This window comes from Festucalex cinctus, chromosome 10 (genome assembly GCF_051991245.1).
Source record: "Festucalex cinctus isolate MCC-2025b chromosome 10, RoL_Fcin_1.0, whole genome shotgun sequence".
Lineage (NCBI taxonomy): Eukaryota > Metazoa > Chordata > Actinopteri > Syngnathiformes > Syngnathidae > Festucalex > Festucalex cinctus.
In genome coordinates, this window is record NC_135420.1 from 28037676 (window position 1) to 28054807 (window position 17132).

General features: G+C 37.4%; 1 protein-coding gene across 2 annotated transcripts; it reads right to left on the reverse strand.

Annotated features, from left to right (window-relative positions):
* Positions 1-3567: 3567 nt before the first annotated feature.
* On the reverse strand, positions 3568-16789 carry LOC144027593 (regulator of G-protein signaling 21-like). 2 transcript variants are annotated; one of them, XM_077535254.1, is made up of 4 exons: positions 7026-7323; positions 5523-5578; positions 5236-5402; positions 3568-3998 (listed from the first exon to the last, which is right to left on the reverse strand). In XM_077535254.1, exons 1-4 carry the CDS (start codon positions 7109-7111, stop codon positions 3813-3815), a joined length of 495 nt encoding a protein of 164 aa, XP_077391380.1. In that variant the 5' UTR covers positions 7112-7323; the 3' UTR covers positions 3568-3812. The 2 variants fall into 2 exon arrangements, 1 of the variants encoding a protein (XP_077391380.1); XR_013285491.1 differs by lacking the exons at positions 3568-3998; positions 7026-7323 and adding exons at positions 15182-15249; positions 16675-16789 and having other exon boundaries at positions 5313-5402.
* Positions 16790-17132: the final 343 nt, after the last annotated feature.

The window sequence follows — 17132 nt, forward strand, 5'->3', positions numbered from 1 at the left end:
TTTTTAAAATTGTAGAAAACAACTTCACCCAGGTATGCATTATTATTATTAAATTTATTACTGCTGAATTTTGATGTGGACGTTGCGACAATTTTGACAGCCCAATTAGAAACGTTAATATGATTTCACTCTGAACGGGAAGACCCAAGAAAGTTATTTCAAACTGTAATGTAAAACCAAACTTGCATTGTTGTATTATATTTGTGATCGTTTGGATTGATATAAAAATAGAAAAACTGTTTTCCATTCGGGTTCAATTGTTCGGTTGGCGTTTTGGAGCGTCAGGCAAGATGAAGAAAATTGAAGATGGCCAACAAACGGTTCATCATGGTTACGAGCGGCAGTAACTATGACGAATTTGACTTCAACCATTTATGACCGCGAATATTCCAAAGGCATATTATGACGGATGTTAGACGAATTTTGTCTAATTACATTGAAGATCCGACAGACGATTTGTATCGTACTCGTGCGTAAAAGAACCCACGACGGGCTGACAGTTTTATGACATCAAATGCCATTGCAGGAAATCTGGGAAACTCTCAACTCACCTTAAAATAAATGTCTGCATTCTAAACGCTAGTAAAATGAAAACAGCGTTCCATTTGCATTTGTGTTATTTTCTCGGAACATGATTCCAGTTGAGCTCCTTAATTTTGGGCCGGTCCACAAATCTGCGTATAAATGACGGTAACATAGTTATATACCGTTATTTTACCGATGCGGCCCACTTGGTAATATATTTTCCCACATGCTTTGATGCAGCCTCAACTGCGGAGAACGGGTTAAAAAAAAAATAAAAAAATGGCAGTAATTCTAAAATCGGCCAGCAGGTGGCAGCAGAGTATAAGAGATCAACCAAGACCATGTTGAAAAAAAAAGAAGCTCAAAATTCTAAATAGATTTGTGAATAATGATGAAAGTTAGCTATATTCTAATGCTAATGCTGCAAAACAGATAAAGATACAAATATACTTTTTTTTCCCCTGATGAAAGAAGAGATTTTAATCTTTCTTTTGATTAATAGAGCATAATATTCTATGAGCCTGACTGTAGAACCTCCTGGCTTGGCCCAAACAACGTCACAAACACGAGCTTGCGAGAGACGATAAAGAAAGTGAATGGGAAAAAAAAAAAAAAAAAAAAAAAGTTGCTCCGCCGTCCAGCACAAGATGGAAAAACGTGTGAAATCCATCCTTTGTTGAGCCCAGCTGCGATTGCCCCCTTTGCTCCCAAATCTGGCCCGCCGCTCAGCCTCGCTCATTTTTTTTTTTTTGCCCAAACACGGTTATAAGAACTCAGGCGTAACGAACAGACACCCGACACTCAACCGACCGAAAGTTGCCCTTCATGCGAGGCAGCAAATGTGTTCACATCTCTTAAAACAGGGGTGTCCAAACTTTTTTTCCCCTCTGAGGGCCACATCCAGAAAAATAGAAAGCTGCACGGGCCACTTTGATTTTTTTTTTTTAAATTTATTATTTATTTGTTATTTGATTTAGTAGGCTTTTTAACATCCATAATTTTTTTTGCATATCTACTTGACTTAATTAATGAATTGTAATTAATTAATTATTTTTCTATACTTTATTATTGTTATTATTATTACTTTGTAAATAAATAAATAAATAAATAAATAATTGACCAGTGGGGCATGGATGAAAAAGAAATCATCTAGAAAATCTTACTTGCATATCTGAAAAATAAAATAATAGTAACAATAAAAATATAATACTATTAACTCATTAGCTCCCAAAAACATATAAATACGTCATAGTTTAAATGTTTTAAGTGTCCCAAAGACGTATTTATACGTTTTTTGTTTTTGTTTTTTTTTATGCTAGAGCATAGAGAAGGCTTTGATGCAGTCTTTCTACTGCAGAAAATGGTTGAGTGGCAGCAGAGTATAAGAGATCAACCAGGCCATGTTAAAACAAGCTGATTTCCCCACAGTTCTAAACAGAATTGTGAAAAACGATGAAACTTAGCTAATTTTAGTGCTAATTGCTGCACAGCGGAAACAGATAGGAATATCATTTTTCTTCTCTGATAAAAGAAGAGACTCTAATCGCTCTTTTGGTATGTTCCATGTTTTTATAGCAATAGAACATAATATTTCACGGGCCTTGAAAAATCAGTCAAAATCCAGGAAAGCACTTCAGTGAAAATGGTTGGGAGTGAATGAGTTAATAACATTAAGCGAAATATAAAGCAGTCAATTTATCATTATCAACATGAATAATAATAATAATAATAACGTGTTGACCAGTGTTATTGGGGCAATGGATGGAAGCGAGCAAAATTTCCAATAACACCAAGTGAAAATGCACGTCATTCACAATTTTTAAGTAACAGTCTGCAATGTGTGAGCTATATTGCAATAAAAAAAAAAAAAGTGCACAACTTTTTGTATTAAAAAGCACTTGTCTGCCATCAGATGGTGATGCGATTATTCCCCTAACAAGGCAGCGCGTGAGGCCGACGTGTTCCGCTTCAGGTTGTCTGATGACTCCAGCGCGGTCCTGTAAGCCCCGCAAGCTATTATTAGCTTGCCTCACTACTCCCTTTTTAAGGCACATTTTTTGATGAATACGGCCGTTTACAGAGCAGAGTCGGATCAAGGGTTACCTTTTTCCAGTTTGCTAAACCTTCTTGCCGGTGCGCAGCGTAATCTCCGCGTCTAATTAGAGGATAAATCTGACATGGGACTAAAAACAGAATATCCTTGCCAGATGTGGAAAATCTCGTCTGACTAATGCCCGTCAGCATGCCCGACTCCATTTAGTCAGTCGGGATGACAAATATACACCATTAGCTCAAAACTGTCATTATATCAAATGCTGCACTCATATAAGGTGGATATATAAAGTCTACACACCCCTGCCAAAATGTCTTTTTTTTTTTTTTTGCCATGAAAAATGTGAACCAGAATCCTTCCAAAACCTTTTCAACATTAGCCAAAAAAAAAGTCAAGTGAAAAAGTAAATAAACTCGAGATGTATGTGGTTGCACAAGTGTGCACACCCTCTTGAACTGTTACAAAAATTTCATAAAAAGCCTACTCGAACACCTGAGCTTTAAATGATGGCAGATGTGCGCCGACAATCCCGACTTGTGAGTTTGAATGTGATCGATTAGTGCGGATCTTAAACATAGGACCAAAACATGCCTTGTGAAAATTAAACTGCACTAGAAAAAAAAAAAAAAAAAAAAAAAAAAACTTGCCACCAGAGAAAGCTAGAACTGCACACATCTAAATCAACCCAACTTTTTTTTTTTTTTTTAACAGATGTGCTGCTTTTAATTAATGACGATGATATATTGTGTCAGTTTTAATATCACGATATTGCCGTTATTGTTAAATCCCTAGTTATAAGACGGTGTGCACACTTTTGCAAACACATGATCTAAGTTGTTTATTTGTATTTCCCCCCATTTGAAGAAAGTTTTGAAAAGTTTTTAGAATTTTTTTTGGTTCTCATTTTTTATATCATAAAAAAAAACTGCAATTGCATCAGACTTTTTATATGCACCGTACAACCATGAAATGCAATCACGTCCACAGTATTCAAACACACTTCTTTTAATTCCTTAACACGTCCATTTCTTTCGCATACAAACATTTCTCCACTTGCCAGGTTTCCTTCATATTTGGCTCACATCTGATCTTGAGCTCGATTCCGCACATACAGTAACGTCTCCAAACATAATTTTCTCATTGCACATCCTTTTAAAAACCACATTTGAACATACCAGTATCTTTTCTAAGCAGCTCAACAAAAATCTCAACCTTTTTTTTTTTTTTTTTGAGTCTAAATATAGAAGACGGTCCTGGATTTCTGTTTCAGTCTCAGGTAAGCGTCCGACTGGAGGAATCTCGGACACGAGTCTCTTTCCATGAGCAGGTAAACGTGTTTCTGGGCCTCGTCGAAGCACGTCAGACTCGGTTTTTCCAAGGACTTTTTGATCTCTTCTCGAATATATTGGTCCACGTTGATCTGTAAGGGAGGAATATAAAGTACGGAAGATGATTTATGCACCGCATAACGTTTGTAAAACGTTTCAGAAAATTAAACAATCGAAATTAGCATACCAGAGCCGATGTCAGTTACGTATGGAATCACCTCCTGACTAAATGTCTGAAACCGATGCACTGTTATGAAGCAAAATCCGGGAGCTCAGGTAACAGCCAATCACAGTTCAGCTTCAGGAAAAAGGTGAGCTGTGATTGGTCGTTTTCCTGAGACCTGAGCAACTGTGATGTCATCTTCAGTCGACTGCAAGTGGCAAAATGGCCGCCCCGCTGAGATGAATTAAAAACAGCTGCATTTTGCTGCAATGCAATATTAACCAGAATACCATATTTACACCAGTGGGGCTGCATAGAAAATATTTTTGTCAATATATTTTTTTAATACTTAGTTACTTTACTGATTATTTGCTTTTAAAAGTAACTTAGTTACTTATCTGACTACTTGCTTTATAAACAGTAACCAAGTTAGACTACAAGTTACTTTAACAGTTCCAATTTCCACCTTTTTTTTTTTTTTTTTTTACTGTGGGGTTTTAACATTTGACATTTAAGAAAAAATATTAAAAAAAAATATACATATGAAAAATATAAAAAATAGCAACCTTTTTGACTCATAATTAATGTAATAAAAAAAAAATTCTGGATTCCATTTAAAATTGCATAATACAAATACATTTAAAAGATTTTTTTCCTGAACTTACCTTAACAAAAATACATTTTTAAAGTAATTTCTAAACAAATATATACATTTAAAAATTCTTCCCAAGCTTAACTTAACAAAATACATTTTTTAAATCATTTCTAAAAATATATATCTTTAAAAATTCTTCCTAAAGTTAACAAAAATCAATTTTTAAAATAATTTCTAAACATATGTATATATTTTTAACAATTCTTCCTAAACTTAACGAAAATACATTTTTAAAATAATTTCTAAAAATAGATATTTTAAAATTCTTCCTAAACTTAACAAAAAACACGTTTAAAATGATTTCAAAAACAGACATTTATTATTTAACTTATTTACATACTTAATAACTTCATGTTTCATGGCAAAACTCAACATTTACAAATAATAGCGATTAAATTTGGGCTCCTCCTGCGAATGAATCGGGGGGGGAAAAAGTAACACGTTCGAGTCGTCATTTCTAGTAGCAACGTCTCAGATTGCAATGCAGTGTGGGTGAAGAAGTGGAGCTCACCTCTTTCCAGGCTGCCGGCTGGATGAACTCCTGGTAGATCCCTCGGGCTTTCCACCCGAGGTTATCTTGGGAGTCGCTTGCCCTGAAGTTCTCACACGCCAGCCAGAACTCAATGTTTTCATCACTGAACTCAGATTGCAGATAGGAGTGGAAGGCCGCTAAATACACTTGCAGCCAAACGGAGAACAAATTTGTCATGACGGAAAACGTTGGCAAGGAAATGCAATCTATAAACACGTCCGTCAAATTGGTGTCGTTTCATAACGAGGTCGTGAGCTACGCGATACCTTTATTATGCAGTACGTCTTCAAGACAAGGCAGGGGCTTGTGGTCATTTGGTGGCCTGTAATAAAGAGTAAATACATTGATTTTTGTCTGAGAAAATTGCTGGGGGTACGTAAATATTAATCAAAGGTGAGAAAAGTGTCTTAGTTTTACAGAATAGTTCTCCCGATTTCTTGTTTTTACAGTGTTCCCTCGTTTAAAGACATTTTAATGGAAAAAACAAAACAAAAACAAATGATGATTGAAAAAGCATTCATAATAACCTAAAAATCATGCAACAGCTAAAAAAACCCCCATAATATATAATAAATAAAAAAATATATATATATACTGTGCTGTATGATAAGTAAATTAAAAAAAATACTTCCAATGGAAAAAAACGACTGTAAATGAAAAAAACAAATGAGTGAAAAAGCATTCATAATAAACTAAAAAACATGCAAAAGCTAAAAAAAAAAAAAAAAAAAAAAAAAAAAAAAAAAAAAAAAGTATAATACATAAAATAAAATATATACTATGCTGTACAGTATAATAATTAAATACAAAACATACTTTTAATGGGAAAACCGACTAAATAATAAATTAACAGAAAAAAACAGATGAATGAAAAACTATTCATAATAAATTAAAAGTCATACCAAAGCGAAAAAAATAATAAAAATATATATTGTAATGTATAATAAGTAAATTAAAAAACAAACTTTTCTAACCCTAAACCCTAACCCCCATACTTTTAATGAAAAAAAAATGAATGTAAACGAAAAATGATGAATGAAAAAGCACTTAAAATAAAGTAAAAATCAAACAAAAAACAAAAAAATTAACGAAAAAATATATTCACTGCCTTTGACAAGTATACTTGTCAATTGTATTTTTTAGAGCGGTGCTAAATGGGGGCGAATCTGAGCATGCTCCACTGTAAATATCAAACTTGGAAACAACTTTACTGATGCCCAACCACCGGTAGATGACATCATTGCCCCATTTTATAGGAAATAAACACAGTTTCAGAGTCCATGGGAGAAATGGCTGTATTTTGGCAAACCTACATTTTTCTGCTGTCAATTATAAAAGAACGGGACGGGACAAAAAGTAGGGAGTCTATTCTGTTATTTGGTAGATTCGGTTTATATATAATTATTGAATGTAATATCACGTGAGTATTGGAAATGTAAACATTTTCTATAATGACTGGCAGTGAATGAGTTAACGGATTTTTTTTCTTTTTTTAAATCAACAACACGGATTTCCATTAATGCAGGTAGTTTTTGGAACGTAACACCCGCGATAAACGAGGGAACACTGTACTGTGATTGACTGGATTAACACTTGCAGTTATAGGACAAAATAAATCCGATAAAACATATCAAATTGAAACATGAGCAAACATGAAGGAGAGTCATCTCGCTTTTCATTCTCGAGTTAACCAATCATTCAACGGAACCCATTCAACGATCGCAACGCATTCGCAATCACGTGAACGAGTATGACGTTTGCTAGCTTACCTTCTGGACCCTTTCGCATGTTTGATTAGATCCTTTATCTTATTGAGAGCAAACTTTGGGAAAAAAGCATTTGGTAATTGCAACATTCCGGCCTTATGTTAGGAGACGTTCCACAATTGGGTGGCGGCGTCTTGGAAAAAAACGCAGCGGTCGCTCCCGTGCTCGCCTTTAAAGCTGATGAAAAGGTGTGAGACGGATCGGAAAGGTGTGACTCGGCTGACGTGAGGGGCCTGCTAGAACATGCCGACGCAGTTAATCTTGGTTTTGACTCACAGCTGTAAAATTCCACTGACATATCATCAACCCAGTCGCTTTTTTTTTTTTTTGTCTGAGTAGCTAAGCAAATAAGCATTTTGGACAAGGATACAATCCAAGCAGAAGACTGTCAGCCATGCATGCATGCCATTTGTAGAATGGCCACAAGAGGGCGCCAAAAACTGTCAGTGATTGGTCTGGGCAGTCCTCAAAAGTACTCCATCCATCCATTTTCTTAACCGCTTGCTCCTAACAAGGGTTGCAGGGGTGCTGGAGCCTATCCCAGCTGGCTTCGGTACACCCTGGACTGGTTGCCAGCCAATCGCAGGGCACACAGAGCACGAACAACCGTCCACACTCACAAGCACACCTTGGGACAATTCGGAGCGCCCAATTCACTTGTCTTTGGAATGTGGGAGGAGACCGGAGTACCCGGAGAAGACCCACGTAGGCACGGGGAGCGCATGCAAACTCCACCCTCGGAGCCTGGACTCGAACCCGAGTCCTCAGTACTGGGAGGCGGACGTGCTAACCACTGACCGCACGTGCTAACCCTCTAAAAAGTACTCGATACATTGAAATAAGGTTGGCATCAGTATTCGCCCATCCCCGTTATTTCCTTTTCATTATCAGTCCTGTACACGACGAATAATGTTGCAAAGAGGGATCAATGAACGTCTCAAACATTTGTTGATGCAAATGTAATAATATATATAAATAAATAAAATACAAATATAAATAAAATAAATATTAAATATATAAATAAAATATATATAAATAAAATATATATCAATAATATCCCTCCAAAGTAACTTGATAAGAAGAATAATTAGGATTCATGGGAAAATATTTTGTCTAATCCAGTGCTCGATTCCATATTTCATCAACTGATGAAGCTGTAATGTGATTTTTGTGCTTAGAAGCATGAAGAATGTATGGGCATGTTTTGAAGCTATGACTGTTTATTTGCCAACAGTGGACATATGTCGCCATCTTGTGGCCATTACTGCACAATGACAACATTTTGTGCAGGAATTTGAGGCGAAGTTTCATTGTGAGGTAGTACTATGATTTTGCCATACTTGTTCTTGATTTTAAATTTAAAAAAAAAATATTCTCTTTCTCTCTCTCGTTGGATTTTCGTGATTCTCTCTCTCTCTCGATCTATCTTTGTGATCCGTTTGTGGTAGTCAGCAAAAGCCCGGTTTGCCTTATCACCACACCGGCCGCAAACGGTGGCAACCAAGCCCCCAAAGTCCTGCAGGCATTATCTCTGCGTCCGCCGCTCACAGCGGCGGAAGCCGCTGGGGGGGTCTTTCGCTTTCGCTCATGCCCCCAAGCGCTCCCTCGGCGCCGGCTGTCCGTCTTGCCTTCCCTCGTGTGCTCACCTTGCTTGCAATTCTGCTACTTTCTCCACTCCCCTCTTCCCTGCCGTCCTTTTTCCAACCTTGCACTGACTTCATTACCTCTTTTTTGCTTCTTATTTACGTCTTTTCCGATGCCTGTCTCCCATAATGCTGTCACCTTCATCACCCTTCGTTTCTTTCCATCTCATTGTCCCCTCAGTACAACCCTCCCTCCATCCCATCATTACTGACATACTCCTTTTCCCTTCTCCTTGTTATAGCAATAGCGTACGCCTCTTTTTGTGACGCATTTGTCTCTTGGCGTCACATCTGCGGTTCTGACCTACCCAGACGGCGTGCACAAGCATTTCCAATTACCGTTTTCCTTGCAATTCCGCCTTCCCTTCCAACTTTTTGACCTTCTCTACGGGCTCATTTGGAAAAGCACCCTGTGCGATCTGACAGCGTCTCCTTCACGTAAGCTCATGCTGGCTGTAGCAGCAGTTTAATCAGGTATCACTGTAGACCTCCAGCTGGCTCGACTTAAGTTCTCTGCAGGGACTTTCTTGCATCTGCGGTCTGTGTGGCCGCGCACTCACACGCACAAAGTAAAGTTGAACGCAAAATCAAATTTTGACAGTTCATGCAACTACAATAACAGATTTGTAGGCAGAAACATAGTTGCAATACTTATTTTTCTCTTCAAATCGTATAACTTTATAGTAATGTTGATTTGATTAAAGAAAAGAAGAAATTGCATGGATGAAGATCAAGTCGTGATGTTATTAGAGTTGAAAAAGAACTTTTTATTCAAGGCTGATACCGATTAGGGATGTAATGATAACGGCAATATTGATATTGCGATATTAAAACTGCCACAATATATCATCGTCATGTCACAATATTAACACATTCGCTGCCAGCCCAGCAAAAATACATCATTTGACGTCTTTTTCCGTCAATGGCAGTGAATGAGTTAAAAGCAGCACATGTTCAAAAAGTCAGGTAGGTTTCAATTTGTGCAGGTCTAGCACCCTCTGGTGGTTATTTTTTTTTTTTTTTTTAGTGTAGTTTAATTTTCACAAGGCATGTTTTGGCCCTTCTGTTTCAAATGAGCTCATTCTTTTACAATATTGTGACCTCCCCACAATATCGTGATAATTATCGTATCGTCACCTTTATATCGTGATATCATATCGTGATGTTTGGATATCATTACATCCCTAACAAAGCTGTAATTATTAGTATTCAAGGAGGCCAAAAACAGACATTCCAACCAATATTAATTTGCAATAATAGAGAAAATGTTAGCGTAAAAACAAAAAAAAACAAAAAACGTATTTTAATTTCAAACATATAAAGAACTGACAGCTTTGTTTAAAAATGATAAATTGCAGAGTGCTTCCAGGGTCATCAGCATGTGTTAAGCTAAATTAAAAACTAAGCAAGTAAATACTTTTCCGTAATTTCAACATCATTTCTTAATTTTCATTTTTAAAAGGAGTTCCCAGTGTCAGGATATATATATATTTTTTTAAATGTAAATTTAAATAAATCCATAATTGTGCAGCATCTGTGAGATTATCGGCCTTCTGATTCGTAAAAAGGTAGATGCCGATATTTGGCATTTTGACAACTTTCGGCACCGATAAGGCCAATAATCGGGATATACGGCGCTACGTTTTCATGTGTTTTGAACTGGTTGAAACCCAATACAGAATGCAACAAAAATGCAACCTTCCTCCAGTATATTCGATTTACGTTAGCATTTTGACTATTGTTGTAATAATGAAGAACTTCTACGATGATGAAGTTATCATTTGAACATTTGCACCAGCAGTTGATCCCGCCCTCATAACCGGCATCTTGGTATGCAGCAAACACTGCTCAAGTTAGACAACGCATGAAAACGGATTTGTGACGTGTAGGTGCATTGCAAAGCGCCGTTACGTTCCATTCCAATGTTGACATGTAAATTGTCAGTCGTAAATTGGAATTTTACATCGGAATTCATGCGTTGTTGTTTCGCCTTTCCACCTTTCCTGAGACCAACATTAACCTCGACCAAAGTGACGAATCTAAATCGATTTGCATTTGGAAAATGTTAACGCCCAGCCCTGCTTGCAGTGCATGTAATGCGACACCACAAATGTAATCAAGCAGACAACTGCACAAAACTGATTTAAAATAAAATACCCAAAAGGTAATAATGGGCTGGACATGCGATTTGTATTTGGGCTGGGCATATTACTAATAAAACAAATGGCAACAGAAGCACGCAAGTTTGAACCCGATGGCAAAAAAAAGAAAAAAGAAATTAGCAGGCTAGACAAAGAATAAGATGAAGAGACTGTTTTGCCGCCTTGCGGACTCGTCGCCATATATGACTGTCAGAACCGTGTTGACGCTTTATAATCCCCGTGACACGTCAATGTATATTTTGAATGTCATCAAAATGCCACGATGCGAGACGATTCATCATTTCGAGGACAGGTCATCTCGGTCAGGGGGCAACACGCTGAAATATTACAAAGCAACTACATTGATTTAAGGCCTGTAATGAGAAATGGGGAAGACTGCAGACAGAGAAGGAGAGAGAGAGGGGGAAAAAAAAGAAAAAAGAAAGCAAATAGAAGCGGGCTCTCCCGTCAGTCATTGTCAAATGGAGGGCCTGCAATATGGTCATGTGAAAGCCATCAGTAAGTGCCAGCTTGAGAAGTGAATACTGGAATCATCCTACTGCATCTTCAATAGTGAGGCAGCTCAGATTAGAAGTCGTCAAATCTCTGCCGGTGTCACGCTTCACCTCAAATATATACTCAAATGGATTTGATAAAAACCGGAAAGCCAAAACGTATCCTGAATTCTGCAGAAAAAAAAAAAAAAAGTCATCTGGGAGATTTGACTTGAAAGTAAGTCATTGAATTCACAAATGCACTTCATATCACGATAGGAGCAAATAATGAAGTGACTTGAAGCCAAATGATATTCAACTGGAGCAGTGAGAGAGTGAGTGAGAGCGTGTGAGTGAGTGTCAGTGAGTGAGAGTGAGAGAGTGAGTGAGTGAGGGAGTGAGAGTGAGTGAGAGAGTGAGTGAGAGAGGAGTGAGAGAGAGAGTGAGTGAGAGTGTGAGTGAGAGAGAGAGTGAGTGAGAATGTGAGTGTGAGTGAGTGAGTGATAAAGAGTGTGAGTGAGTGAGTGAGAGTGTAAGAGAGTGAGTGAGAGAAAGAGAGTGAGATAGTGTGAGCGAGATAGTGTGAGTGCGTGTGCGAGATAGTGTGAGTGCGTGTGCGAGAGAGTGTGAGAGCTAGTGTGAGTGAGTGAGAGAGAGAAAGAGTGTGAGAGAGATAGTTTGCGTGAGTGAGAGAGATAGTGTGAGTGAGTGAGAGACATAGTGTGAGAGAGAGAGTGAGAGAGAGACAGAGAGGGAAAGAGTGTGTGACAGAAAAAGCAAGAGAGAGATTGTGAGAGACGACAGAGAGTGAGATTGACAGAGAAAGTGTGAGAGAGACAGAAAGACAGAAAAAGTGAGAGAGAGAGCTAGAGAGAGAGCGAGAGAGAGATTGACAGAGTGTGTGTGTGTGAGAGAGAGAGAGAGAGAGAGAGAGATTGATAGAGAGAGAGAGAGAGAGAGATAGATAGAGAGATAGATAGATAGAGAGAACAATACTGCATGTGTTCATGCAATCTCCTACAAAGATGAGATGCGGCAGTGCATGAAAGAGCCAAACTGAAAACTAAAGTACTAGATTGATATTTTTAGTGCCACGATCAATCCGATATCGATATTCGGATCGATCCGCCCACCTCTCCTATCCCCCCCAAAGAAATTAAAGATAAACGCCAAGGTCACATACGTGTCAGATTGCAGATCTCTTCAGATTTTGAATCGTTTTTGAACAGTCGATGATGATGATAATTTCAACAGGTGATCAACACTTTTTTTTTTTTTTTTCCCAGAACATGAAAATTAGCTTAGCAACGTCCTTTGTTTTATAGAGTTTGATGTTTGTAATAAGAAAAACGCATAAAAAAAAAAGAAAAAAAAAAAAGAGATTCAACTGAAGATGAAACTGCTTCCAAGTTGAGACAAGCGACAACGAGGCAGTCGAGGAGACGTTCTTATCGAGGAGCTCTTTTTCTTTTTTTTTGGTATTGCATCATGTGAAAGAAAACAGCTCAAAGAAGTCTCACGTATCTTTTTGATCTTTTTCTTTTTTCGTTTCTATTGTCGTGGGGACGACGAGGGAAAAGAAACGCGGCTGGAGGCGAACCCGGGGAACGCGGAGGGACAAACTTTCAATAACAAGTTCGCACATCACAGCAGACGCGCTCAAAGATACCCCACAAAGAGACAAGCACCCGCAAAACACATCCGCGCTTTGGTTGAGTCACATCTGAGACGTTCCTTCCGAAGAAGCAGACGAAAAAAAAAAAAAAAGTCAAACATTTCAATCATCTGTGGCAGACAGACGAGCGTGTATTTACACGGCGCCGTTTTCATGTGCAACTCGAGTGCTTTACATCCGATTAGGTCATCGGTGTCAAACATACGGCCCGTGGGCCAGAACCGGTCCCTCCGGGGGGGTTTCAATGTGGCCCGTGAGTACAGAACACAAAGTGCAGTTTTTTTTTTTTACTAAAATGAACTGTTGCTAATTTTGGCCACCGGAGGGCGGCGCAAGGTAGATCATTTAAAATGACTTAAAATGTCTGAAATTTGGATGTCACTCTGGATTTGATGGGGAAAAAAAAATAGCGCGCTTATTTTTATTTCAGATTACTCTGCAATAATAATAATAATAAGAATTATAATAATAATAATGCTGCTTTCAGAATGTACTTGTAACTATTTGCACACGGAAAAATATTTTTGATCTGTCTTGTTTTTTAAATAATAATAAACGAAAATAGTTTCAGAATGTACTTGTAATTATTTACATGAAAAAAGTAATTTCGACCTGTCTTTTTTAAAAATAATAATAATAATAATACAAACTCCAACTCTTAACTTTGTTGAAATGTTTTTCAGCATGCAACTTCAGATTTGCAAAAACTTTAAAAAAATAAAAATACAAATACAAAAATAATATATATATATATATATATATATATATATATATATATTTATATTTATATTTATTTATATATAGACAGTCGACTTCTTTGCGTTAAATTCTTACAAAAAGTTCAAGGAGCTCACAGCTTAAAATATGTGCACCTCTTTTATTTATTTATTTTCTTATAGAACCAATAAATAAAGTATTTACATGTATTTCTTCTATATATGGTTTGGACAATCAAAAAAAAAAAAAAAAAAAGCAATACTGACATTTTTTTTCTTTTTCTTTTATGAACCATTCTCACACAAATACATTTGAGGAAGTTGTGGTCATAAGTAACATCAATTAATATTTATTTATTTTCCAGCAGATGAATGATAATTTGATGTAGACTTCCAAGAAATGAACAGTAAAAAAGGGCATCGGGAACGTTCTTGTAACAAGCCCGACACAAATTGCAAACAAAATCATTTAGCACAGCGAAAAACGCGGTTGAAGCAATCAATTATCCCGACCAGCACTTCCAAGGGAGACACCAAGTCGCCGTGCAGTTCCGGTGCCGATAAAGAGCTCAAGTGTACCCGTTTTGTTTTCCAAATTCTGCCCAATTAAGAGTTTCATTTTCATTTCCTGCCAGCCTCATTAAGCGTTTTCTACTAACAAACTATTTTTCCCTGCGTAAAAGAAAAATGATTAATTGTGTTTTTTTTTGTTTTTTTTTACCTCGGACGGGCGGGTTTGAGTCCTCTATCTCGGCACGACACGCGCGAGTTTTACCAGCGCCCGCTCCCAATCCCAATTACGCGCACTTGACAAGCGTAAGTAATGGATGCGTTATAACATATTTCTTGTTTAGGAGATTGTTTTATGCTCACTTGCACTGGCAAGTGAGCGCGAGGAATGAAACGATGAGCCTAAAAAAAAAAAAAAAAAGAAAAAAAGTAGTACAAGTGAAGACGTGAGGGCTTATTTCACTTTTTACTGATGCAACATTGAAGGAAGATGGATGCATGCTGGAAAAACGAGAACCTTATCTTCATGATCAGCAACCAACGTTAACGCAGAAAGGGAAGATCCACCCATCTGCTCCATCTTTCATGTTGGCTAGACTAACCCAGAGTGTATTTTGTCAATGGAAATATTTAATGGAATGCCAAAAAGATCACGTATACGGCCGTAAAGAGGAGAGACTTTTCTGAAATATGCAGAAGAAGGTCTAATCTATCAAAAAAAAAAACATAGCCACGCCCAAATAGGTTGGGCCATGTGAAAATGTGTGACTGAGGACAAGCGGTAAAGACAATGGATGGATTGGGGGGTTCGTGCAGGCAGCAGCCAACAAACAGAGAAAAGGGGGAGAGGGATGAGGCCATGAAAATGACTGATGGGAGCTCAAATGGCAGCTCAGCCACGGCAGGCAAAGAGAGGGGTGGGGTGGGGGGGGTAGCAAATGGCGGCGGAGGGACAACGCTGACAGCTTAGCGCGCTTTACCTGTCCACCCATCTCTCCGGTTTCCGTCTTGATTTGCAAGTTCTCAGCGGGCCACTTGTCTGGGCTGCCTGCAAAACAAGACCAGGTGTCATAAAAAGTCTGCCGTGAGCCGGATTTGCATCTGTAATTATCCCGACTGGAGAGCCTCGCCGTCGGGAGCTCCCCAACAAATGGCCGTCGAACGCAAGCGGTGTTCAACTGCAGCCACTAGATGACACCATGATACATCGAGTACATTACAAACTTATAATGGGACCTCTAATGACAGCAGCAGACTTTTTTTTTCTTTTAGTCTTTCTAATTGGGACATTGAGAATTGTTGACTCCCAAAATGTTGTCATTGGATTGGGCTGTGCAATTAACTCATTTGCTCCCAAAAACGTATAAATACGTTCTATTTTAAAAGACGTATTTATATGTTGTTGTTTTCCCCCAATGCTAAAGCATACAGAAGGCTTTGATGCAGCCTCTAAAATGAACAGAATGCTTGAAGCAATGGTAGTTATTACAAAAACGGCGAGCAGGTGGCAGCAGAGTATAAGAGACCAACCAGGGCCATGTTGCAACAACTTCTTTTCCCCATTGTTTTAAACAGTTTTCTAATGCTAATTGCTACAAAATGGAAACAGATAGAAATATATTTTTTTTCCCCCTGATGATAGAAGGGACTCTAATCTTTCTTTTGGTCGGTTCCATGTTTTTATAGCAACAGAACATAATAATCGTGGGCCTTGCAAAATCAGTCAAAATTGCGTAAAACAGCCCTCCCTGCTGAAGGGGCTTGCTTTAGTGAAAAATGGCTGCCAGTCAATGAGTTAATCAAAATTCAATTACAATTTCAATTATTATTCTCAACAATTTAAAAAACAACATCGTAAACAAAAATAAAATACTGATTTTGAGTTTTTAAATTGATATATTTCCACTTTTTTTTTTTTTTTTTTTTTTTTCAGAATGACTAATTTGATAAATCTTGTTTGATCCAAAAGAAACTTGCTTAATTATAGTGGTTCAAAGAAATGTATTTGACTTAAAAAATGTTTTTTACATGTTTAAACAAATAATTGTCCTAACCGTGATTGCAATTATTACCAAATTAATCATGATTAATATTTTCTTCATAATCGAACAGCCAGAGATTGGACAATTCTGAATTATGAGCCCTCACGTTTATTCACATTGACACATGTTCACATTATTATCTAAAAATCATCACAAATAGTTTGAACTTAAATGAAGAACTAAAAGCAACAGAAAATACAATGATTTAAATTCCATTATTGTATATAGTTCATCTAATCAGTGTCAGTTTTGTCTGTTAAATAAGGTTGCCTGTAGTGATTTTTTTTTTTTTTTAAAGTCCGATGACACAGTATCAGTACAGTTTTGCAACGTGTTGAAAAGTTTCATGACACCTCACTGACCCAACTGACTAAAATATACACATATATTTAACATAAAGCGCGAGATAAAAAGCACCAAACATTACTTACCGACTCCTCGTGTGTCCTGCGACTTTTTGTCTGATTGAAGAAACATTTCCGAAGAGTTCCACTGGCGAGTCCCGTCACTAAATGAGTCCCTACGGAAACACATACTCGAAGAAAGGTTCCCACTCAGGTCCAGAGGTGCACAAGACTCAATATTTAGTTTCGAATGTTTCCAATGACGTCACCGAAATGTTTACATTTTTCCTTTGTGATCATGCTGATATTTTATTCTTTTATCTAAAAAAATTTAATGAAAAATTAAAGGATTGCTTCTACTGTTCTAATACTTTCGAAGGAGAGCCTGTTTACTATTTAGTCAGGCATAGCAGGTGGGAAAAAAAAAAAAAAAAGGCTGGAGAATTCAATGCAAAATGTCAATAAAATGCCTGGAAAGACTGTAATTAACTTGGATTAGAAGGACACAATAATTGATTCGGAATCTTTATTTTGAATCAATGTCA

Excerpts from the sequence above, each read along its gene's own strand:
- LOC144027593 (XM_077535254.1), bottom strand. The coding sequence starts at position 7,111 with ATGTTGCAATTACCAAATGCTTTTTTCCCAAAGTTTGCTCTCAATAAG. Across the intron at positions 5,403-5,522 it reads AGACGTACTGCATAATAAAG|TGTATTTAGCGGCCTTCCAC; the intron begins GTATCGCGTAGC and ends TTTGGCTGCAAG. Across the intron at positions 3,999-5,235 it reads AGCCGGCAGCCTGGAAAGAG|ATCAACGTGGACCAATATAT; the intron begins GTGAGCTCCACT and ends CCTCCCTTACAG.